Source organism: Pongo pygmaeus, chromosome 5 (assembly GCF_028885625.2).
Source record: "Pongo pygmaeus isolate AG05252 chromosome 5, NHGRI_mPonPyg2-v2.0_pri, whole genome shotgun sequence".
NCBI classification, from domain to species: Eukaryota; Metazoa; Chordata; class Mammalia; order Primates; family Hominidae; genus Pongo; species Pongo pygmaeus.
Genome location: NC_072378.2, coordinates 82624411 through 82649920, shown reverse-complemented (window position 1 = coordinate 82649920; position 25510 = coordinate 82624411). Strand labels below are relative to the sequence as shown.

General features: G+C 35.4%; 1 protein-coding gene across 14 annotated transcripts in view; it reads right to left on the bottom strand.

Annotated features, from left to right (window-relative positions):
• Positions 1–25510, bottom strand: part of DOP1A (DOP1 leucine zipper like protein A) — a 101778-nt gene that overhangs the window by 29745 nt on the left and 46523 nt on the right. For 13 of the 14 annotated variants that reach the window (XM_054492824.2, XM_054492828.2, XM_063666362.1 and 10 more), the window contains 13 exons: positions 20463–20562; positions 19593–19702; positions 18654–18762; positions 17399–17519; positions 16469–16588; positions 14636–14750; positions 13727–13960; positions 9969–10590; positions 9097–9371; positions 7158–7310; positions 5197–5297; positions 3607–3866; positions 322–2311 (listed from right to left, as the gene is read on the bottom strand). In XM_054492824.2, coding sequence (XP_054348799.2) covers positions 322–2311; positions 3607–3866; positions 5197–5297; positions 7158–7310; positions 9097–9371; positions 9969–10590; positions 13727–13960; positions 14636–14750; positions 16469–16588; positions 17399–17519; positions 18654–18762; positions 19593–19702; positions 20463–20562 — 4310 coding nt within the window. Of the gene's footprint in view, positions 1–321; positions 2312–3606; positions 3867–5196; positions 5298–7157; positions 7311–9096; positions 9372–9968; positions 10591–13726; positions 13961–14264; positions 14295–14635; positions 14751–16468; positions 16589–17398; positions 17520–18653; positions 18763–19592; positions 19703–20462; positions 20563–25510 lie in introns of all 14 variants that reach the window. The other variant, XM_054492822.2, reaches the window with a different exon arrangement.

Below are 25510 nucleotides of genomic sequence, written 5' to 3'. Positions count from 1 at the left end.
ACACAGACAAAACCTGGGAAACCCTTTCCTAAGCTTCCTATTAGTTTTGCCAGCTCAGGCAAGAAGAGAAGGGCATTGAAATTAATTTTAGCCCTTGGTAGAAAATAAGCCTGTTTAAATATTCCTTCCCTTTTCCATTCTAGATTCTTTTATTGATACTCTTCCTCAAGCCAAAATTTTTTTTTTTGTGGTAAGTAATATACTATTTGTAACCTACCAAAAACCATTTATTTACTCAAGTTGTGACCAACTTTCCAGACATTAAGCAGTCATATATGTGAAAAATGTCAGTACCAATAAAGTTAAAAAATCACCTCTTACCTACTATCAGATAATCCTGTTTCATATTTGTACTGCTGAATTAGATTATCTAAATTTCTGCACAGTTGTAGTGTCACAGAAACAACCACTCTCTGTAGAACTTTTCCCATGTAAGGCAGAGTAGATGTGATTAAACCAATCCATTGTGGGTGCATCTTACATGCACAGTGCTGATGCAAAGCTCGTATCACTGCACAGAGGAACATGCCTTGACACGTGATTGGCTGAGCATGCAAATACTGAAGAGAAGTCATGGGTTGATGGGGACTGATGTGTTCTAAGTCAGATACAACAAAATCAAAACCTGTTTCATTCTCTTCAGGAATAGTCATTACTCTGTGTTCTAGAACAATCAGCCTCTGAAGCACCTTAAGAAGTTGTGACTGCAACGTGCTGCCATTGTCAAATTCATCCTCTGAGAAATTAATAAGGCTGTCCTCTGAGAAACCTTCTTCCACAGCAACCAAGTTCTTACCTGCCATTTTTTCACTATGCCATTTCTGAGCACTAAAGATAGATGACAGCAAACAATGAAGAATCACTTTCTGAACTTTGCACTTAGATAACATATCAGAAATAAAACTAGGGAAACCCTTCGCTGAGCTTTCTATTACTTTTGCCAGCTCAGTGAAGAGTAGTGTCAGAATTTCTATGCTCATCATTTGCATGTTTCGATTGCCTATTAAATCTTGTGCAGTAACCTTGACATGAGTTGGGTAATGGCTGCGCATGTAATATAAGCAGAGAGAAATAAGAATTTCTATGTACATAGAACTCCGGAAGTTATGATTTGAGTCCACTGGAATGTGACTATAAAAATCTTTGCCCATAACAGAAATCCGGTGTCTGGCCAATAGATTCTGAAGGAGAGACAACTGAGGAGTATATGCGTTATTTACACTAGTAGTTGAAATGGCATTTACAAAAGCTATAGGGTTAGTTTTCAAGATGGCTTTGATGGCAGAGAAAGCATACAAAGTCCTGGATGAATCATACAACTGGAGATACAGGAGCACATGTTGATAGAGAGGATGAATGTTGAAACTGGGAGATTTTCGAGATCCTGGAGAACCCATGTCACTCTCAATTTCAGAAATGTCTCCCTCTCCACAGCTATACCAGTTCTCTAAATCCAGACCATCACTGAAGAATACACTGGTTTGTTTGAGTTTTTCATTTGAAGATTTTTTCTTGTCATCATCCTTTTTTCTGGCAAGTTTTACTTTAGGTTTTGCTCCTGGTTGTTTACCTGACTCCTTAACTATTGTTTCCTTCTCCGAAACTTTTTCTGATAGTTTTTCTTTGAAGCTGAATTGAATACTACTGTGACTCCTTTGTCTAGATTTGGTTTCTATGGAAGCAACAGAAGAGTCATGAAGAGTGTGTGTGGTTCCTGAAATACAAGGTGAGGAGCTATTCCTGGAGATTCCATTTGCCACACACTCATGGCCTCCCTCTGCAGACACAGACAGAAACTGAGAACTTTCATTACTCAGCAAAGCATTCTGACTCTGTTGAATGGAGTCATCTTCAGTTTTAATCGTCTCTTCATCTGGATCTATATCACTGCACTTTGGGGGCATAGCTTCAATTTCTAATTGAGATGTAACTGATGCAGATTCCACTTCGAGGCCACTTACAACTTTACATATCAGGTCAAACACTACCTGCTGAACATCATCATCTGGGGAGCTTTCCTTTGGCATTTGAGAATCCTCTTGGGCATTCACGGTTTCAGGATCAACTTCGTAACTCAAGTTGTCCCCAGCAGAGGACTGTGAACATCCCGAGTCAGAACTCTGAAGTATTTCTATCTGTTGGTCTGGAAGATCAAAATCAGACACAACCATTGGAATTGTCTCACTGCTGGTACTTAGGAGGGAAAGTCTGTCACTTAATGGATTCACAGTGAGACTAAAGTTCTCTATTTCATCCATGGTAAGTGGCTTTTCACCATTTCCTTTTGATGTGATGAGTTGTACTTGGCTCACTGATATATGAGAAAAACAGTAAAAGAAGAAAAATATAAAATGCATTAAAATAATTGAAATGTAGAAATGTAGACTGATCAAAATTTTTAATCATTAGTGTCATCATCTACTTATATTTTCCTACTAAAATTACATTTTATTTTATTGCAGGTGAAAGTTTTGTTTTTTCCTCCTTAATACCTCACTTTAGTTATGCTGTTTCTAAGCTCTCTGAAGAGTTTAAAATTAGCAGCAAACCACATATATATAATTCATTTCTGTATTTTTCAGGGGGCATAAAATAATGATGGTCTTCTTTTAGAAAAGGTGGAAGGCTTAGTGACATACAAAGTAGTACATACCAAATGCTAGCAAATTTAGGGAAAGAATCATGATACCACTGATGAGGTCTGGCACTGATCTCAGAGGGGAGGTGAGAATTCAGCAGACAGTTAGATAAAGCATTAACACAAAGACATTCTGGCAATAAGCAGGGTAATGCAAACTCTTACAAGATTCAGAAGAAGCAGTGGAAAAGAAGCCAGAGAGAGGAACCAAGACTCTGTAGAAACACACTAGAGATGAAGTAGGAATATGACAGTTTGGTTTCAGCTTCATCACTTACTAGCCATGAGACTCTAAGAAAACCATAGCCTTCCAGGCATCAGCAACGTGCTCAGTAAAATGATCTTTTCATCACCACCACAGGGTTTGTCAAGAGACAAATGACATATGTGAGAGTCTTTTGTCCCTTAAATAAAATAAATTAATCTAAGGGGACAATATCACTGTATAGAAGGCATCACTCAACAGTTTATAAAGTATGGACTTTGTAGTAATATAGTAATAGTGAATATAGGCATGTCACAAACATGACTACATCTGATGGTCATAATAAAACCTTGAAAGTTGGGCATTATTCTTCTAAGATGAGGAAAATGACTCACGAAATACAAAATGTGCATTACAGATTTACTATAAATTCCCAATGAAGTATCTACAGAGCCTGTAGGACCAGAATTGCTAACTAAGCTCTAAAGATATTTCCATCAAAATTGAAGAATGTCTCTAACCAGAGCTGTGCCTGATTCCTGCCCTGAAAGAGTCAACTGAGAGACCCACATCTTCTAAGATGGTCATTGACAAAGTACATTCTGACATGGTCCACACAGCATTGCTAGTGCATGAGGAGGGGAGAAAATAAGCCCATGGAGAAAATCTCACATGCAATTCCTTCACCAATTACTATTGTATTCATGTATCACTTTATTTTAATAATTCTAAATAAAGCTGTCTACTTCTATGTGTTATTCACCATTGCTGCAGGCAAAATTTTGCATGAAATGCTTGTCACTCTCCTCTCCTGGATAACAGGGAGACTTATTCCAATAACGTTCTGCTTGTACACGCTGTACTGAAACCCTCTGAGTTTTTGGATGAAGCAGGAGCAATAGCAATGGTTCCAAAACTCGTGCAATATCATGTCTTTGTAGGACTTGGTTCAGCCAGGCTTGTCCCACAGAGCTAGTAGAACCATCGAGACTGTTAAGGCTATCTAACATGATGAACAGTGACCTAAAATAAACACAAATAATTAAAATAAAGAACCAAACATCTACCTTGTTACACTCTTTTATAAAATTAATAAATTGTGTTTCTTATTTTGAATTAACTATTTTGAAGTAGTCATACTTCAGGATAAATTTTGATCATAGCATTTTAATAATCTTAATCCCAATAGTCTCGGTAGGTATAAGAAAGGAAAAAAACCTTTTGCCCTTTTAAAAATATACTTATGCTTTGAAATTTCACAGGCATACATTACTAAGATTAATACTGAAGAACTGAAAAAAAATATGATTAGTCTTGTTTTAGCAACATTTTCCTGTTCATATTATCAAGCACTGAGCCTTCGGCAGGTCAGCATTACTCCATGTTGGTCCATGTTCTTCTGCTCACACTCTCCTTGTGAGCCAAAGCTATGTGCTTAATTCAAGGAAAGATCTGTGAAAGGTATGAGAGTGTGGTTTGGAATCAGAAAAACCCAAGATTCAAATCTTTTGTGTGGTGTTGGGCAAGTAACAACTTTTCCTGACCTCTATTCCCTCACTTGTAAAATTAGGAAAGATGGTTGTCAAATAAGAGATGATTATTTATAAAGTAAAGGTTCAATGTATTCAGTACATTGTAGGGGTTCAATATATGGTTCAGTATCAGATGACTTAAAAATGCTAATGCTGGTTGAAAAGCACCAGCTGAAATAACGTTCAGTAGAGGACACATCTGATCCTGAGCTGAGCTTGAACACAGATTCATGGCCACCACTATGAGACCAGCTGGTTAGACTACCTTATGACAATATGTGAATCCACCTAAAAATGGCAGCTGCTTGGAATTTAATGCAGATCTGATATTTGAAGTCACCTACGTAGTCCAGACAAAAACCAAAACCACTCTCAGGCAGCTACAAGTTCTCTGGATTCATGGAAAGAATCTGTTAGTGTTTTCAGCTATAGATTTTAATAAATCTAGTTTAGGCAGAAGATTGAAAATAATTGCTTGAAAAACACATAATCTACTATCTATATGCAGTTTCACTAAATGTGAATATAGTCTCAAGAGAGCTGTAGCCATTGCTCTATCACTAACATTATCAGGAACATGATGAATAGTTGTCCAAGGAAGGGAAGTGGAGCCAGGTACTCCAAAACCAGAAAGTAAAAATCTGGTGGATGAGTAAAAATGCCATGCATTTTAATACAGCTTACGGTTTTCAAAATAATAAATTCACTTTATAAAATTTATAAATTGCTATCTCCTACACTTGCCAAGCTAGACAGTGGACTCAAGGAAAGAGGCAACATTAAGATATCTGACTGAAATCTTAATATAAAATGTAACTGACCTGTCAAAAGAACGTACAAAAGATGAAGATTTATTTATATGGAGATCTCTCGTTAGATGCCAAAGAACTGCAAACTTGGCATGTGCTTCCATCCTTATTTTCTGAGGAGAAACATGGGAGCTTAAATTATGTTCTTCTCTCTTGAAGATACTAAGTGATTTTAGTAAAATCAGAGTACTATTTAGGAGTACTGTATTACGTTCAACGTCCACAATATTCAAACACACACTGCAATAAACTTTATTTATATTCTTTATGGAAGTAGAAACACAGAAAATATGTAAATATATACAGAAATATTGAACTTAAAAGGATCATCTCATCCTGTCTCATAAATAATTATTCCTGAGTTCAGACTTTAATTAGTTTACTAGATTATTGTATAACAGGAGAAAAAAGTTACTAATGTACATATATCTGGAGTCCAGAAAGCACTTCCTCCTTCATTTTAATATAAACATTTAATTATGAAAATTGATTTCATTGCACTATATATTTTTTTCCCAGAAATGATACATTAATACCAAATGAGTTTTTCATCACTTATAAAGCTGGTTTGACTAAAAAATTTAAATACTTAAAAATTATTTTTACAATAAAAATATTAAACTACTTTTGAGATTTGGAAAAAGATTAATATAATAATGGGTAAAACAATGTAAAAATAAATTATTTAGAAAGGCAAGCACATTTGGTATTAGATAATAAACATGTATAAATCAAGTAGAAATTGTCACATTATCAAAATTTTTAAAGTCTTTCTTTAGCATTTATGGATCCTTCAAGCAAAAGCCCCAAGAAACCAGACAACAACTTTCTAAATGCTTGTGATAGGTGGGAGGCATGCTTGTTTTTTCTATGAGCTTAATACAGGCTTTTCTTACGAAGCCTGCATTTGTATCAACCAACGGAAATGTAAAAATTAAGTAGTAAAGGATATTTTAATTTTTTTCATGGATGTATATCTTTATTTAGAACTTGCGAGTCTTTCTTTAAAAATGAAATGCTACCCAAGTGAAAATAGGCATATATTTGTCCTAGATTTATATTTAATGTAAAACCTAAATTGTTAGAATAGAATGCTTACCTATTATTTTGAATAATTTTGAAAAAAATGTGTTATAGCAGAAATAGAATTTTAACATTTTTCTTGGAATAAACTTTTCATTCCTTTCATTTACTCCTTCATATACCACTTTCTCCTCTGCCAAATGTTTCATTTATTTAACACAATTCCTTTTTTGAATATGACCCACTCAAACTCACTAGCATTTTGAGTTTTTTAAAAATAGGACAATCTACTTCTAAAAGCTCTTCAGTAAAATCTTCAATTTACATTACAGAGCAGCAGAGGAAGACCACAAACGTCATTAAATTACCCTGATGAGGTTAGTCAAAATGATTATTCCAGCTTCTTCTCAGGCTAATTCTCAGCTACCTTTAACTGAATTATATATCACACTTCATACACATTAGGATACAAAATTCTTATTTTGGATATGCAGTATAATAATGCAAATAATATAATCTCACATATTAGCATTCTATGGCTTATAAATATACTTTATACATTATTTTATTTCATATATATTAGTTAATAAATCCATAAGTTCCATAACTGAGGCCTCTGGTTCCTCTTTAAATGACCCAAAAACTGAGACCACCAATACTAAACATCAGTTCCCATAACTGTGTCTTGAACAAAGAAATAAACCCAGCATTTTATTTTTAATTTTTCATATTACTGATGCTTTTGTAAATAACTTTCCTCTAGAAATAATTGAATACATTTTAAAGATATTAAGATCACTGTGAACAAAGCTATTTTCTCTTACTCCGATGTTAACTGCAATAATTTCCCTAAAGTTTTCTTAACTTACTTTTCAGTATGTATGTATGTGTGTGTGTGTGTGTGTGTGTGGTGGAGGGGGCGGTATGCACAAGATAAGAAGAGGATTTACCTTATCTTTATGGGTTAACTGCTGACTTATAACATCCTCACAGATGCTAGAAGAAGGAACTAAGTTATGTAATTGATAAAATAGTTCCACACTCTTCTGGTGATGCTGAGGTGTCCCATCTCCCAACTGGTCCCACAATGTTAAAGCTACATGCTATAAAAAAGATGTAAAAGTGACAGTCACAATACCATACATGAAAATTTATTTAACAAATATTTCCTATTAGGTACAAATGAATGCCCACTCTCTGTCAGACCTGAAAGGTTTTTAATATTCTATTCCGCAGGGATGAGGTTTACGGAGGCAGTCTTCCATGTACCTACTTTCTGATCACCCAAGCCCTTGGAACCTTTTATGATAGTCCTTTAATGATATTTGTTTTTAGACATCAGGCATGTTGTCCTAACATGGTGGCTCATGCCTGTAATCCCAGCATCTTGGGAGGCCGAGGCAGGCAGATCACCTGAGGTCAGGAGTTTGAGACCAGCCTGGCCAACATGGCAAAACCTTGTCTCTACTAAAAATACAAAAAGTTAGCCAGGCATGGTGGCATGCACCTGTAATCCCAGCTACTCGGGAGGCTGAGACACGAGAAATGCTTGAACCCAAAAGGCACAAGTTGCAGTGAGCAGAGATTGCGTGACAGAGCGAGACTGCATCTCGGAAAAAAAAATCAGACATGTAAATGTTTTCTTCAGGGCCCAGATAAGAACCCATTTCATTATTTAGTGGTGTTTAGTAAAGTGATGCTAGAATAAACTATCCTTAATAAGATACAAATCCCACATTGAATGGAATTTAATATTTATGGTTGTATATTACAGAGTGAAAAATAATTCATAGTTGAAATATCCAAACTACTTAAAACCTATACAATAGATAATAGGTATTTCAGAGCTACATATGTTAACATAGCACTTGATCTGTAACAGCATTAATAATAATGCAATAAGTAATAATAATAATGCAATAATCTTCAGGATTCACTACCACAATATTATAGAATTTAACTCTAATCTAGCAGGAGGAAATATCTGAAGGGGCACAATGACTTGAAATCAGATTTTAAAACTTTTTTTTCATGTACAGTCTACCTGCTTAAAATGTATACAATCCAAATCTACTTGATGTTCGATATAGAGGATAATATTTATACCAGTGTGGTAGAAATCAAAGACTGAGTTTTCTGAATTTTTTTCTGAGTGACTTTATACACCACAGATGATAATGAGACAATAAGAAGAGTCAGAAAAACTTTTCATGAGAGTTTTGGAGTGCTGAGGTTTTACTGTATGAAAAGCAAAAGTGTTGCTCATGCCTGTAATCCCGGCACTGTGGGAGGCTGAGGCGGGTGGATTACTGAGGTCGGGAGTTTGAGACCAGCCTGGCCAACATGGTGAAACCCTGTCTCTACTAAAAATACAAAAATTAGCCGGGCGTGGTGGCACACGCCTGTAATCCCAGCTACTTGGGAGGCTGAGGCAGGAGAATTGCTTGAGCCCAGGAGGCAGAAGTTGCAGTGAGCCGAGATCATGCCACTGCACTCCAGCCTGGCTGACAGCGAGACTCTGTCTCAAAAAAAAAAAAGAAAAGCAGAAGTGTTACAACCACTTAATCTGAAAGTAAGTTCTACTGCTTTCCTCTTTCTAGCTGAAGTTATTTCCTACATGGCTTCAGTGCCATAATACTTCTCTTTCTTTATCCTAATATTCCTACTCCTTTATCCTTATCTTTCTCCCCTGCTCACAAAATTGGGAATAAGATGGGGAGAGCAGTATGTATATCAGCTGTGGCATCATTCTCTACATGGTATGGCATATTAAGAGGTGTTTAAATGAAGCTTTATTATCATTTAAAAAATAATTCTTAAAGCAAACTAGGTCAAGTATCATACATGGCTGTAATCATCATAGTCATGTATGCATTTCTTAGAATTTACCTTGAAAAATTCAGTCTTCTCAGCTATGTACCTCAGATTGCCCTGAGTGAGGGGAGGTCTAATAACCACAGCTACTCTTCCCTGGTTTGGACTTAAGGGTTGTGCAGGCTCTACACTGTTGATGTTTTCCCCAGTGACCATGGCCACAGACTGTGTCAGTCCCACTAAGTCCATGACTAGTGAAATAGCAACACTCTGAACACTGAAATCACTTGCTTGGCTGCAAGCATTCATCAGAGTCTGAAGCCACTGTGGAGGCTGCACATGCTCACAGTCTGAAACAAAAGATGGTAGCAATCAGAGTTCATTATACTAAACATTTCACACACACTCTAAGTTAATTTCAAAAAACAAAGCCACTAAATACTTTTAAGGCCTTGATCTGTTAACAAAACCTTGGTTTCTCACCTAGTCTAGAGCTTTAATAATTATACTTTTTTCAATATATATTTTTCTTATGCCAAGTCATACAATCTATTTTTCTGTCCCGAAAAACAGTATATTGATCAATAAGCATTATGTAGTATTCACTGCACTTTGTGTGTATATATAAAAATCAAAATAAAGGTAAATACATATGTTACTGGTCATAACAAAGAAAACCAGCAGATCTACTGCTACTTTTCTCCAGAGATTTCCTTTTCAGCTCCTACTTATCTGCACGCAAACTGTGAAAGACATCAAAATCACAAAATCTTCCAATGTATCAATCTCCCCATAGTGACAGTATTTCATTAAAAAAAAAAACTTGCAAATTAAAACATTAAAAAAAGTAACTGGCTAAAAAAATCCTAGTTTTGAGTGCCTCTTTTAAAAAGAAAAAACATACTACAGACTATACTGAAATATAAGCAAAACTGAGATGACCTTACCAGTCTCCAATTTTTCAGAACGTAACTCTGATGTATGGTTCCCCTCAGCAATGTAAACTGGGAAACTTGAGCACTCTAGGAAGAGCTGACAGGCAGCAAGGAAGGCAGACAGGTATTCTTTAGAAGTTTTTTGTTTACTTATGTTTTTCTCTTTTACATCTCCTTGTGAATTTCTGTCCCATTTTGAAGTCTCTCCTTGTTCTCGACCAAGATCCCCTTGATGTTCTGTAGCCAAAGACTGAGAAAAAGAGTTATTCTGAATGATGTAGAGGTTGATAAGTCTGGTAAGAAACTGTTGGACATACTCCAAGCAACACTGCATTGCAGTCTTTTGGGCTGTCTTCCCACTTCGGGTTGCTGTCCCCTGAGTGACTACGGAAGGGGTCTGGATGATGGTTTCTTCAGATCCCACAGTGGATGCTGTTTCTGTCTCAGAGGATGTGCTACCAATTGGGATGGCAGCTGCCCCCTGGCCCTCACTCAGTTCTCTGTCAATATCATCAGTTCGGTCTGCTTGATATTGTATAAACTCAGTGAATCCACTCTCTGATGATCGACTACTTGGTGGATTTTCTCCATCTTCAAACACTTCAGTAGGATTTTCATGAGAAACTGATGATACCTGTTAGAGATTTTTAAGAAAGCAAAAGGCTGAGTAGCAAAGTGTACATATTAGGAATTAGAAATGACCACTTCTGAGATGTTTTAGACTGTTCACAATTTAATCTACCCACTCTTGACTGTTAAAGCAGCCCCACACCGATTTATTCATTCACCAAGTATTTATTATGCACTACACACAGAGCATACATAAGGTTAGATTCTTGAGGACAAAAATACATATATATAAGTCTCTAGGATCTATATCCTTGTTTTCAAATGACTATTTCATCTACTTCATGAAATCACTTTCCTAATGTCTAAACAATGCCAAGAATGAGATATGTAAGGTTAAAAAATGACATCTTAATAACTACAAATAAAATCGAATAGGTCATCTGTTCAGGGCCACATGAATGTGAAATTTTTATTGAAATGTGTATAGTACTAATTAAATCTTTGCTATTAATCTTACATTCTTTCAGTGAATAGTTACCGAACTCCTATCATGTGCCAGACGCTGTATTAGGTAGTAGAAATAAAAGGAATATTTTATAATCTAGAGGGGAAGATGAGAGAATTACAATAAACAAACAAATGAACCAGTTCCTGGAGTAGAACTGGAGTATATTAGCCTTTTACTCCCTACAATAGGATAGAGTAAGTATAAACATCAAGCATATTTTCTGGCTTTAAGTAAAAGTTATATGTAAGAATTCCTTGGGTGACTGAGTCAGAATATAATAGCATCATGAACTAAAGCCCTGTTGCCCAAAGCTGGGCTTAACCCAATGTTTCTTGCCTCAGTGAATGACACTTTTCCTTGAATCAGGAAGACAGAAACCTATGGGTCATTCTTGGTACCTTCGTCACCCCTCCTCCCCTTCCCCACTTTCATATCAGTAGAGGGGTTAAGGGTGCAGGCCTTGAGTCAACTAGGGCTCTGCCATTCACTAGTTATGTGATACCTGGCAAGTTTAACTTCTCCAAACCACCGTTTTCTAATGTGTATAATTGAGAGACAGTAATTCCTACATTTTACAATTGCTATGAGGATTACATAACGGTATATATAAAGCACATGGCAAAATGCCTAGCACTTAGTAAACACTCATTAAGTGTTAGCGATCACTACCCTTATCAATCTATTACTACGTCTATTTTTCCTCCTAAATATATTGCTAATCCATCCATTTCTATCTTTACTCCTTGTATCTTGTTGGCACAAGTTATCACCACCTCTCACCTGCACTACTATAGGTCTTCCCACATCTGTTTTTGTTTCTCCTCTACATTTCACACTGCAGCCAGAGTAACTTTTCTAATACACAAACGTAATTATGCCATTTGCCTTTTCCCCTTCAGGGCCTTCCCGGTGCTCCTAACAACAAAAGCCCTCGAACAGCTCAAGGCCCTCTAAGACCTGGCCTCTGCCTATCTTACAGCTGCATCTCTTGTCTGCTTGGTGCTTGTCTCTGCCTAAGAGCCTTTGCAAAATCACAGCTGAGAAAATTATGACAGTGAAAGATATCAAACCTAACTGACCTCATCTTCTATCCTCTCAACTGTCCTTGTTCATTCCTGGGTATAGGCTGAACTAGCCTTGGGAAGGAATTTAGTTTATAGTTTAAAGCTAAACTGTTCTTGTAAAACAAATGAAAGGCCACCAGTCACCAGGTTAGAATGAGAAGGACTGGAATTCTAAATATTACCAGCCATTATTCCAGAGGTAAGATTTGCAACTTCCCCAATTACTCTTGTAGGTAACATCACTATGTGAACCTAAGATCAGCCTTTTGATATGTCTTTTCAGGTTTTTGCATTTCTAACAACTGAGTGGTCCCACCGGGACCTGCCAACCAGTTCTATGTTCCCCACCCAGGAACTGACTCAGCATAAAAAAGCAGCTTCTACTCCCTATGATTTCATCCCCGAGCCAACCAATCAGCACTCCCAATTCACTGGCCCCCTACCCACCAAATTATCCTTAAAAACTCTGATCCCCAAGTTTTCGGGGGGACTGATTTGGGCAATAATAAAACTGCAATCTCCTACACAGCCAGCTGTCCATAAATTACTGTTTCTCCATTGCAATTCCTCTGACTTGATAATTTGGCTCTGTCTAGGCAGCAGGCAAGGTGAACTCATTGGGTTGTTATAATTCTTCCTCTGTCAGGTGCTCTCTTTTTACCTCCCTCACCACACCAATTCCTCTAGGGCTTCACTCAAACACGCCTTCCTCAAGAAAGCGTTCTTTGGCCCCAGCGTAGGTCAGGTCACCCCATTTTCCATATTCCTACCACTTGATTATTTTCCTTTGTACACTTATCACAACTGTAATTAAATGTGCACTTACTTGTATAATATCTTTCTTCCAATTAGAAAGAAAGGATAGAGAAGGGCAGAGACTATGTTTAGCTCACCACTGGATAGCCAGCAACTAGCATAGTGATAGCAGCAGGAGACAGACAAATCCTAGGCAGCCAGGGACGGGTCCCCGGTGAAACCCCACCTTCAAGCCAAAGACAGTTTAAAGCCTAGCTACAAGTTATGGATAAATCCACAGACCAGATTGAGAACCTCTCCTCCCATTTGGCATGCTTTCCTCTGATTGATCCCCACTCTTCACCTATTTTACATATACCTACCCTTCCCTAATTGGTTATTTATACTGTTGTGCTCACCTTTGAGTGGTGCCTTTGTTTTAGCCTCTTTTGTATTCTCACAAACCAATCAGCACAAAGATGTGCTGTAAGTGTAAAATGCACACTAGATCTTGAAGACAGTACAAAAAATCATGTAAGCTACCTCACTTATTTATATGACATCAATTTTATATAGATCACATTGAAATAATATATTGGCTACAATTGTCTAAATAAACTAGAATTAAAATTAACTTTACCTGCTTTTTACTTTAATGTGGGTACTAGAAAATTGAATTACATATGCCATTCACATGATACTTCCACTGGAAAGTACTGATATAGATAATTAAACTGCCCTATAACCAAAAGCCTACAAGCCTACTAACACTGCATTTGGATCTAGGAAAGACTCACTATTTAAATGCTTATGTATAAGTGATTTTACCAAGTAACTGTTCTGCTCTGAAGAAATGTAAATGGTCTAATACCAAAAATAATAGTTAAAATTACCTTTTTGTCTTCCCACTCTTTGACTGAATTGTTCCGCCCACTTGGAAACTGCAAAACACCTCCAGTGCTAGCAGATAACAGTGGAGGCTGAACCTTGCTAAGGATCTTTGAGCAGAGTCTGAGAGAATCTGTGAGTTCAGACAAGTGCAATGTCTGGAGATGGCTTGTCAAGGCAGAAATCATTCTGAGCAGCAACTGGGGCAAGTGTTCTGTCTGGATTTCAATGTAAGTCTCCTGAAAATAAAAGTGAAATGAAAAAAGTTTAAACAATGTGAAACCCAAAAGTTACATTTTTTAATCTATATAAATAGGCAATGATTTTACTCAACCGTAATGTTTTATATGCATCATGCTCTTAATTAACACTGTGTATTTTATTACTGATGCCTTATAAAATTTCTATTCCCAAATTCTCAATTTAAATACTTCAAAGCATATATTATAAAATAACCCCAGTTTTATCTGCTACATTACTAAAATTATAATATAACAAAAGTAAATAGAATCATTTAAAAACAAAACAGGCTGAATGTCATACCTGACACAGCACCCTCATACTTCTAGTAGGCTTCAAAATGAGAAAGCAAAGAAGTGAGGAGAGAAAACAGAAAGGAAAAGATTTCCAAAAGTCTTCATTTAATAGAAATAATATAAATGCAGCATTAGACCACTATACACTAAACAGTTAAGATTTTATAACATGCAATTATGAAGTTTACTCCATGTATTTTTTATATGTATATGTCAAAGGACAAACACTCGAAAGATCTTATGAAAAAAAGCTTACCAAAGAGGAAAAAATCAATTTAATTTTAAAGATGAAATGTATCTGAAGGCTTGCCTACAACACGAAATATCTGAACTATGTTATTCGATTTCTTTGATATTTTCTTACCAAGGTGGTCTTACCAAAGAAACTATGTCCAACAAAAAATCCACCAGTAAGCAGAAATTGGTCAGCTGTAATTCAGATGAGTCATTACTATCTCCAGGTCCAATCTGAAGTCTGGCATGCAGCGTCCTCCTAAAAGGACAAAATTCACTTTATTAAGTATACTGTCAAGTGATGTGAATACCTGTGACAGCATCATCATCCTTCTAATGAAGGCCAAGTCAATATTGGGTCACACACAGTAATGTTTTTGTGATGACATATTCTATTTCCCCCAGGACACTGTACCTCTTAGTGGAAAATTCTCAAAGCAAGATTCCTAGGCTGAACCTCTCTCCCTGTAACTCCCATCCTGTACTTCGAAGTGTTCTGAATGGATCTCACTTTCTGGGACTTATTTCCCATTGCTTCCTATACAGATATCACCTCCTAGTTAACACTGATTAATTGCTACTTGATTTCTAACCTTGGGACTTAAAATAGGCTCATTTGTCCTTCTGTACTACTGTCCTCCCCAGTCTCATTTTCCCACGATCAGAATGCATCTGTCCTTCAAAGTCTGAGATCAAATGTTACCTCCTCCAGGAAGCCTCTTCTGATCCAAGTAGTAGAGATCATTCCTCCAACAAACATTCACATTAAATCATAGAAATCCTATATGACCATACATTGCCCTCCACTCTGAAGACACAAAGTAAGAATATAATATAGTCCCTGACCAACAATATAAGCATGTAGACAAATAAAAGCAACAATGTGACAGTGTTGGAGGCATTGATTCTGATAGATTTGAGGGAAGGAAGGAAAGGTGGGTAACCTCTACATAGGATTTTAGCAGACGGGCAAGGGGAAAGAGTATTTCAGAAAGAATAGCACAAGTGAAGCCTCAGCAGTATGAAAGTTAAAATGCTGCTAACTTTTAGAGAATAGTCCAGGTTGGCTGAAGAAGTGTGGATGTGTGCATTTGTGAATGTAGAAGGTAAAAACCCAGGGTAGGGCCAGGCGGCAAAAAGATACGATTCCTACATTTTAATCTATTAAGACATTTGTAATTTTTAATACTAGGAATACACACGTGCATGTCTTATTTGTTCCCACTATAAGATCTTTGAAGACAGGGACTGTCTATCTGCCTAGCATGATGCTTTTTAACTGGGTGCTCAACCTCTGCTGAATAAGCCAGGAACTTATCTCTAAACCACTAAAGAGATTAATGTGTAGGAGCAACAATTAACATTTTTTATTAAAAGACTTCTAATGCTGAGATCATAATTACATTTTGACTACATGCTCCTGGGCCTTGAGTGGTTAATCTGGTTGAGAGGATCTGGTCTAGAAGCTAGACAGAGATTCCACTCAGATTCACTAGTATGCCAGGGTTTTCAGACCATATTTTTTGCTTTATTTGCTAAGGGGTAGAAGGCTTTTATCACTTCCCAGTGACAGTATGGATTAGTTCTAATGGCTTTAAAAACACAAGTCAGGCCAAAAAGTTTTTTTGTTAATCAAAGTGGAAATCCTTTTGGAAAAGTGTGCTGAGGCAGCAGCCAAAAATTTGCTATCTTTTCTACAACAACAAAAAAACTGGATTACTATAGACTGAAGAGGGAAAATTTTTAATCTACTCTATGAATAACTGATTTCTAAACTCCCTTCCAATTCTAAGATTATATGATCAACGATTTTATATCCTGTGTGACAAGGTAGAGTCAGATTATGGATAGTAAATAACAAGTTATTATTAGTAATAGAATGTATAAAAGAACATTCATTAATTGTAACAACTTAAAAAAAACCCAAAGGTTAGCTTTGGATGTTACTAAATTAAAAGGAATGAAAGTTTAACATACCTACAACATTCTTCAAACCAACGTGCAACATAATCCCACATATAATAAGGTTCGAAGGAATTAAAGAGAAGGTTAGCAGTTTTAATCAGCTCTGCTGTTTTCTTATTTTCTCTTAATTTACTGAAAAAAGAGAAAAGAAGACAAAAACTAAAAAATATTAACATTTATTTTTTCAAATTTAAATTTGAGCACAGTGCCAGTACATATTCCTAGGTAGTTGCTAGAAAATGTGCTAGTAAGAAGACTGCAACAAATAATTTTTATCTACTGCCACTCTCCTATTATTTTATGTGCAGTTATTTTTCCAAATTTGAATTTTTGTCAAATATCAAGATCAGAAATTAGACTCGCAGAGTTTCTGCATAATAAAAAAGACAAAAGAACAAGAATTTCTTTTTGAACTATTTAGTGCGTGGGACTGTAAATTTGGCAAAATTCTTTTATTTCCCTTGGTACATACAAACTGAGTAGTGATTTGATTTTCACAGCCTTGATTGTGAAGAATTTTGTCTGCTTCCCTGTGCTATTCAGAATTTTCTTAAGAAAGGTTTACCTTGACCAGTTTCAATCAAATTATTATTCTTAGTTTGAAAAACAACAACAACAAAACCAACTAGTGCTGTTAATAGCCATTATTACTGAAATTGCATCAGGGAAAAATAACTTTGTTATTTCAAGTGGCAACCCTTTAGCCTATTACCTATTTTCTCCTCCTGTCTTTTGTAACAATTACAACAATTGTCTTTACATAGTGAGACACTGTCAATACAACTAGTATGTCAGTATTAAATCAGCTTTACTAGTATTAAATCAGCTTTACTTATTAGAACACAAACTTCAGAGTAGGATCCCAAGTTATTACACTTCAAGTTTATATTAAGTGAATACATATTATGTCTTCAGGTCACATTTAATTTTTTGATAATCTACCTGCTTAACTGAGCATGATCCTTGCTGAAGGGTGGTTCCGTTTGAAGATCCAACTCTGCTTTGCATTGAGAATATAATGTTCTAAACACTTCAATCAGGACATCTTCTAGAATTACAGGTCCTAAAATTAATATTCAAATTAAAGACAGTAATTAATCAGCATGAGCAAATCATGCTTATCTGAAAATTGGCCCAATTAAATAATGTTTTAAAAACAAGTATTTTTTAGATAGTATTTCTTCAGAAGCTAAGCTAAATTCACACTTCTTTGAGAAGGTAATATAAGATATTACATAACTGAACAAATATTTGAAGTGCAGGTTGACTCAGAATCAGAGAAATTGGTTTTGCCAGTTAATAGTTCTGTTACATTAGACAAGTTATTTAACTTCTTTGAGCTTTAGTTTCCTCATCCAGAATGAGGATAATACCAAAATTTACAGGACTGTTAAGGGTTAGAAAAAACATTTGTAAGATGGGTAGCATAGTTTCTAGAATATAATTAGTATTCAACAAATGCTACTTGTAATTACTGGTATTAATTTAAATAATACTAAAATGCATAAGGCTAAATTTTCTTGCTATTACAGATATCATTTCCTTAAAAAAATTCCTGAGCTTCATCTGTTATCATATAACAGCTAAAACACCTCTCAAGACCATTTATATAATTCAAGTTATTCTTACATTTTAAATTTTTCGTGTTTAAAAAATGGTGAGAAGACACCTGCTAAAACATCTGTATATAATTTGAAGAAATTACATACTTTATGATTTCATTTTATTGTTGTAAATATTTATGTTTTTTACTAATTTCTGTCTCAAGTGCCATAATATATAAGAAATATACAATGGATAAAGAGAAAACATGCAAAATAAAGGGAATGTGGAGAAGAAAGTTGAGGGATATAACTCAAATATTTTTCCTCAAGTCCTTGGATTCTGTGAACTATAAATTGGTCATGATGGATAAATGTTTTAATTTCAGTAATACAATCAGGATTAAGAGAAGCTTAGATAGCATCTTTAAAGTGATTCTTCTGCTACATACATACCACAAGACAGATACATAATAACATATCAGCTGGATGAATACCTGTATCTTAACTTTGTAGAGTGAACTTTAAGAACTTGTTGAGAACTTACATTTAAAGGCCACCTCAAAATATAACAATTTCCCTGATGACTCTTTTTATTTTCTTATTAACACAAAAGTACCACACTTGACCTTATGCCCTAGGACAGTATACATTACCTAGCTCAGGTTTGTCCAGTAAACTGATTAAAATGCGAAAAGGCTTTAGATCCTGCATTAGAGTGTTCTCTTCTCCAAATCCATTCACTTGTAAGATTCCCACCATTGCCTTTAAAAAAGGAAAGTACACTGGTCATTTAAGTAAACATATTCAAATATTTTTTCCTTAAGAAAAAAGTATTTTTAAATGCAACCATATATAACGGAGATTTATACCCACTATTGCTTTTCTGAAGCCTTTTCACCAACCTTGGCCTTCTTACTCTGCTAGGAAAAAAATATTATTTATCTATCTTGAGAAAAAAAGTGTCTAAATTTTCTTTAGACATAGTAGAATATCAAAGAAAATTTAGAAAAATATATTCATGAGCTGAGTGTTTTCCCTACAGATGAATTTCTACTTAAGATCATTCTTCTCAGAACTATGCCACATTATCATGGCAGTGTCTGCTATTAGGCAATTATTTTCCCACTAGTGACTTAACAACTATATTCTTATAACCTCACTCATTTAAAAGTGCTTCAGATACCATGTATTTTCTTCTGTTTATTTCAAATATCTTAAATAAATATAATTGAATTAAAAATAACATGAAATAAACTTCTCCAGAGCTTTACAGGAAATAGCACAGGTCCTGACTCATTTTTGGAAAAGCTCCAACTTTCATTGAGCAGACAGGTGAGAAGCTACAACTATGTTTTAATAAAGCAATGAAAACAACAAAGAAAGAGAAAAAAAGTCTTTTGTCTTACATGGTAGTCTAACATATGATTATCATTTTACAGGAATTTGCCTGTTATAAAAATTCTTGGGAAGTTTGTAAGTCTTGTCTCCACCCCTTCAACTGTGAATTCAATTAAGGCAAGACCTCGTCTTACACTTTTTCACTACCTCTAGTGGTCACTAAGTAACCAAAGAATAATGAAAGTATTCATTACCTGGACCAATAATTCTTTTGAAAAGGTAGTGAAATAGTAAGTGGCATGTTCTTCGGGATTACTGTGTCTTGTGCTTCTGGGTCCTATGATAGCACCGTTGTTATCGAAACCTCCACGGAAACAAATCACAAAATTACTTAAAATGGAATTCTCAAAACTGTTGTTCACTAAATACCAAAACAGCAAAATCTCAGAACAGCACTAAACACTTACCAATTAGTAGCCCATTCAATGTCAGCAAGAGAGATCATTTTAGATAGTTTAATAAAGGGAAACCAATTCAATACATAAGTATCATAGTATTCTTCCAGAATTATCCTTTTTTTTTTTTGGCCAATTTCACTAACAGTGAAATAACTGAATACTCAGAACATCCACAATAAGTTATATTATGTCCCCTCACTCTAGGCAGTAAAGAGTTGTGAAGACAGACAAAACACACAAAAAGCATGGAAGACTAAAGTGTACATATGTATTACTGCCTGAGTGGGACACTGTATGATGTGTAAGACAATGATACTAGTCCTGATTCCTTTGATGAATTCAAAGTTTTGGACAGTATTTTGATTATTAGCTCATCCTTCTTTGCCTACTAACTTATATACAACCATCTCAATTTGTAAGGGGAATAACATCTTGTTAAGGACAAGGGAACATGACTTTATGAATTCAAATAGACTCTTTAACTATAAAGCTGCTAAAATTTCTTCATACAATACACAACTAATACTGTTTATATTTTTATTGTCCATTTACACAAGAGATTTTAGTTTTTAAATTCAGGACATACATACAACTTGGCAATACTTATACATGACAAATCTCCCTCCATTTTTTCCCCAATTAGGACCGTAGACATCAAATACCTACCAAGAAGCCATGCATAAAGTCTTCGATTCAGAGACATATCCCTCCTTAGCACTACATGAAGGGCTGCTGACAAGATCCTGATCATATCCGGTCGAGTGGCCTGAAAGAGTTAGGAATATGGTTGTACTTAACAATATACAATATATATTATTTTTTTCCTCTTTAAAAAATGCTCTGAAATATGCTTAGAATATTAGGGTGTATGGAGTACTTTCATGTATTATTTCAAACACAGGAATTATTACTTCCATTTTACAGATTAGGAAACAGGAAGAAAGTTAGGTAACATGGCTATTTAGCTGCATAACTGAAACTATAACTTAATTATTTCAACTTTCAGTTTAAAGTTCTTTATATAATAAAAGCAAATTGTGACATAAAACAAATAAAATGGAGCAAGATGGGACAGACACAAGAAAATGATATGCCATTAGTCTTTCACATTTATAATGTTGTCAACTGACTATAAACTCCTGAGAAGGTTACTATCTTCATCCACTCAGTCATTTATTCTTTTTAAAAATTTTTATCTTGTAAACCCTTTTCTACCAATCATCCAGCTTTAACTAATCTTAATTTTTCTCTCATTTTGTTCCATTTCAAGAGAAACAATTTTTTTCTTTTTTCCCAATATCCTTAATTCAATGTTTAAAAAAATGATTAAAGGAGATCTGGGTTTTAGCTAAAAGAGGTAAATTTATAAAAATCAAAATAGAAGAAAAGCAACTAACTTGCTATTAATTTTAAGAATACTGCCAGATAATCACTTTACAATAGAATCTTGGAATCTGAGAATTAGATGATAATGTGGAAACTGACTAGTTTAACAACCACTCTATAAGTAAAGAACCTAAACCTCACAGGTTCTTGAGGTTTTGGCTAAGTGCTTAGCCAAATTCAAATGCCTGGTTAGTGCCCCAGCTAGATGGAGAACTCACTTCTCCTTAATCACAGACCAGTGAACTTTGTCCTATATCATGCTTCTTGACAGAATTAGAAAGGATTCACCCAGCTCATTTGTGTTAAAGGAATCTTAGAGAAATAACTGAGATGATACAGAACACAGATCACCAACAATTGACAAATTAGGTTCACTCCTTTGAACACAAATGCCTTTTATTGATCTGTACAATTCTGAAAGTACGGTTCAAGACCCCTAGGTATCTCTAAGACTTTTTCAGGGGGGTCCACAAAGTAAAAACCAGCTATTCATATTCATAACAAATAAAACTATGCATATTCATAACAATACAAAGATGTTATTGGGGTTTTTGTTCTGTTGACATATGCCCTGATCATGCAATAGTGGATAAAATTGCTGGCACATTAGCATGAAAAGAGGCAGCACAGAAGTTGCACCCACTATACTTGTAATCATTATATTTTTACTGTCATGTACTTGTAGTAACATAAAAAAAGAAGTATCAACCTTTGAGTGCATGTCTTTTAATATTCTGTATAACAGAGTGAAAGATTCACTTAAAGTATTTCTGATGTGGCCGGGCATGGTGACTCACACCTGTAATCCCAGCACTTTGGGAGGCCAAGGTGGGTGGATCACAAGGTCAGGAGATCGAGACCATCCTAGCTAACATGGTGAAACCCCATCTCTACTAAAATTACAAAAAATTAGCTGGGCATGGTGGTTGGCGCCTGTAGTCCCAGCTACTCAGGAGGCTGAGGCAGGAGAATCACTCGAACCCTGGAGGCGGAGGTTGCAGTGAGCTAAGATAGCGCCACTGCACTCCAGCCTAGGTGACAGAGAAAGACTCCGTCTCAAAATTAAAATAAAATAAAATAAAATAAAACAAAGAAGTACTAAAAGTACTTCTGATGTATACTGAAGTATGATAGTTGTCTCAAGGAAAAGCAATTGTATAACTGAGTTGTGAGCTTAACTACCAGCTTTCTCAAAGAATGCCATTTTTACCTGAAGAATTACTAATACGAATTACGATTATTCAGGCTTGGAGATTTTGTAGTCATTTTCTCAAAGTGAGCCAGTCATTGCAAGGAAAATAACATTAATCGTGACAAATAATAAAAGTTGGGCTTCTAGGAGAAAAGTAGAATTATGGAAAACTTGCATTTAGACTGAAACTGTATTTTTGGGTTTTTTTTAAGATGGAGTCTCACTCTATCGCCCAGGTTGGAGTGCAGTGTTGCAATCTGGGCTCACTGCAACCTCTGCCTCCCAGATTCAAGCAATTCTCCTGCCTCAGCCTCCAGAGTAGCTGGGGTTACAGGCATGTGCCACCATGCCCAGCTAATTTTTGTATTTTTATTAGAGCATGGGGTTTCACCATGTTGGCCAGGCTGGTCTTGAACTCCTGACCTCAAGTGATCTGCTTGCCTAGGCCTCCCAAACTGTTGGAATTACAGGTGTGAGCCACCGCATCTGGTTGAAATTGTATTGTTTTGATTTGAATTGGTTGAAAGCTTCTCAATACTGGGCTTAAAAATTTCTCCCAATATCTAAAAATCTTTACTGATGAGATCAGTGGCAATAGTAATAAACATGATTGGTATTGTATAATAAAATGTGAAAACATTTGGAAAATCTGCATAATTCAATAAACCAGTATTTCCTTAATATCCAATCATGATGTTACAAAAGCACACATGACTGAAACAGCCACTGAAAGTACAAGATAGACCAGTGGATTTTAATGTAATAGAATATGAAAAGTTCATTGATGTGGTTTAAGACTCAATATTGTAACTAATTTTTAAAATCTACAGCTTCAAAGTTTTGGTATAATATCAAAGAATATGTAATTTTAACGGAAAATGCTACTGAAATACTCCTTGATTTTCCAACTACATATCAGTGTGAGATCAGATTTTCTTCATATACTTTAACCAAAAGAACAAATCACAATAGACGATCTAACCAATACAAGCAAAAGATTTTTGAGGACCTTCAGTACTTTTAAAGACTGTAATGGGGTTCTACAACTAAAACATTTGAGAACTTCTGATCTATCCAACATAAGATATGAAGATTATATTGTCACAAAACCTTTAAAAGTACAAATGTCTCCCCATCTTATTTTGGGAGAAAAACTACTTAAGAAAGCAGGAAGTATAAGATGTTAGTCAAAGGATAAAAAATTTCAGATGGGAAAAATAAGTTCAAAAAGATCTACGGTACAACACAGTAACTATAGTTGTTAGCAATGTATTGTATTCTTTTTCTTTTTTTTGAGACGGAGTCACGCTCTGTCACCCAGGCTGGAGTGCAGTGGCACGATCACTTGCTTACTGCAAGCTCCGCCTCCTGGGTTCACGCCATTCTCCTGCCTCAGCCTCCCGAGTAGCTGGGACTACAGGCGCCCACGACCACGCCCTGCTAATTTTTTTTGTATTTTTAGTAGAGACGGGGTTTCACCATGTTAGCCAGGATGGTCTCGATCTCCTGACCTCGTAATCCGCCCGCCTTGGCCTCCCAAAGTGCTGGGATTACAGACATGAGCCACTGCGCCCAGCCACAATGTATTGTATTCTTAAAAACTGCTCAGAGTACATTTTAAGTGTTCTCACTGTAAAAATTAATTGTGTGAGGTAATGAGTGTTAATTAGCTCAATTTACAGATTCCAGAATGTATACATATTTCAAACATCATGTTGTACAGGATCAATATATACAATTCATGTCCATTAAAAAATAAACTTAAAAAAGAAGTTGCTTTTTGATTACAATTGATATCACTATCTATTTCTAACATGAAAAAAAGTCTATTATCTCAAAGGTGTAAGTACTACAGATTTGGGTGAGCTTTCCAGGAAACAAGTTAAAGAAGTGTAGCAGTCCATCCCACTGCTGAAGTTCCTAACAACAATCATCCTTTTGGGATATGGTAATGAAGGCACTGTTAAGTCACAATTATAATACAATCCATACTTGGATTGTATTCTATTATATGTAAGACATAGAAAGAGGGAAAGTGGAACACTAAGGTACCTACATCAAAATCCTTATTCAGTTTGGTACACTAATAGGGAGAACTGTATTAGAATTTGGTAGCATAGTCGGGAGAAAAGTATTAGAATTATAAGATTATTAGAATTGGGTGTATACTTTTAAAAAACACATTCAATGAAGCTATTGTTTTCATAACACACAATATAGAATATAAGAATCTAGAACATTTTGGCTGGGAGGAATACAGAGAAGGCAGAGGAAGAAAGTACAGGCTGAGAAAAGCTTAGGAAACGCTGATATATTAAGATTACAAATTAAGTTATTCTTGAGTCTGCTATGACTTAATTCCTCAGATCTTGTTGAGACATCTGTCAATTGAGGGCCTAATGATGTTGAATGTTTGGAAGGTAAGAAAGCAATGGGAAAAGTTCAAGAGTAAAAGTCAATAAATTTTTTGGATAAAGATCCAGACAGTATATAATTTAGACTTTCAGATCACACACATTGCTTTGGCATATTCTTCTTTTTTTTCTAAGCCTTTAAAAAAGCATAAATCTTTCTTAACTTATGGGCTGTTTGGCCATCCCCATACTAGAGCATTGGTAAATTTAGATTATGCTGAGATGACTCAACAGTTGTTTTTGTGAAAAGCCAGAGGGCAGAATAAAGTCCCTTGGCTGAAGGGTGAAAGTCTCAAAATAGAAACAGAGTGGTTTATGTTCCAATTAGTCAAAGTATAGACAACGAAGAGTAGAATTATTTAGTTATTAATATTTCAATATCAAATTAAGTAAAAGAAAAATGTTAATAAAATAATGAATAAAAAACTGGCCAGTCATAATGAAAATTCACTACAGTTATCTATTAATCACAGTTCTTATGAAAACCTCAAATAATAGTCCTTTTTAGGAATAAATTTACTTTTCCAAGGTAGATATTCTCTATATCTTACTACTTTTGTTAGGTATGTAGTTCCAACATTCTGAATGCCTATATACTGGTACTGTAAATCACTCTTCATCAAGGTTTAGAAGTCAAAGGAATTTAGATCCTTTCTTTTAAAATGAGGGCACTGATTAAATTAAGTTCTAGGAATGAACTTCATTTATGATTTGTCAAGTTA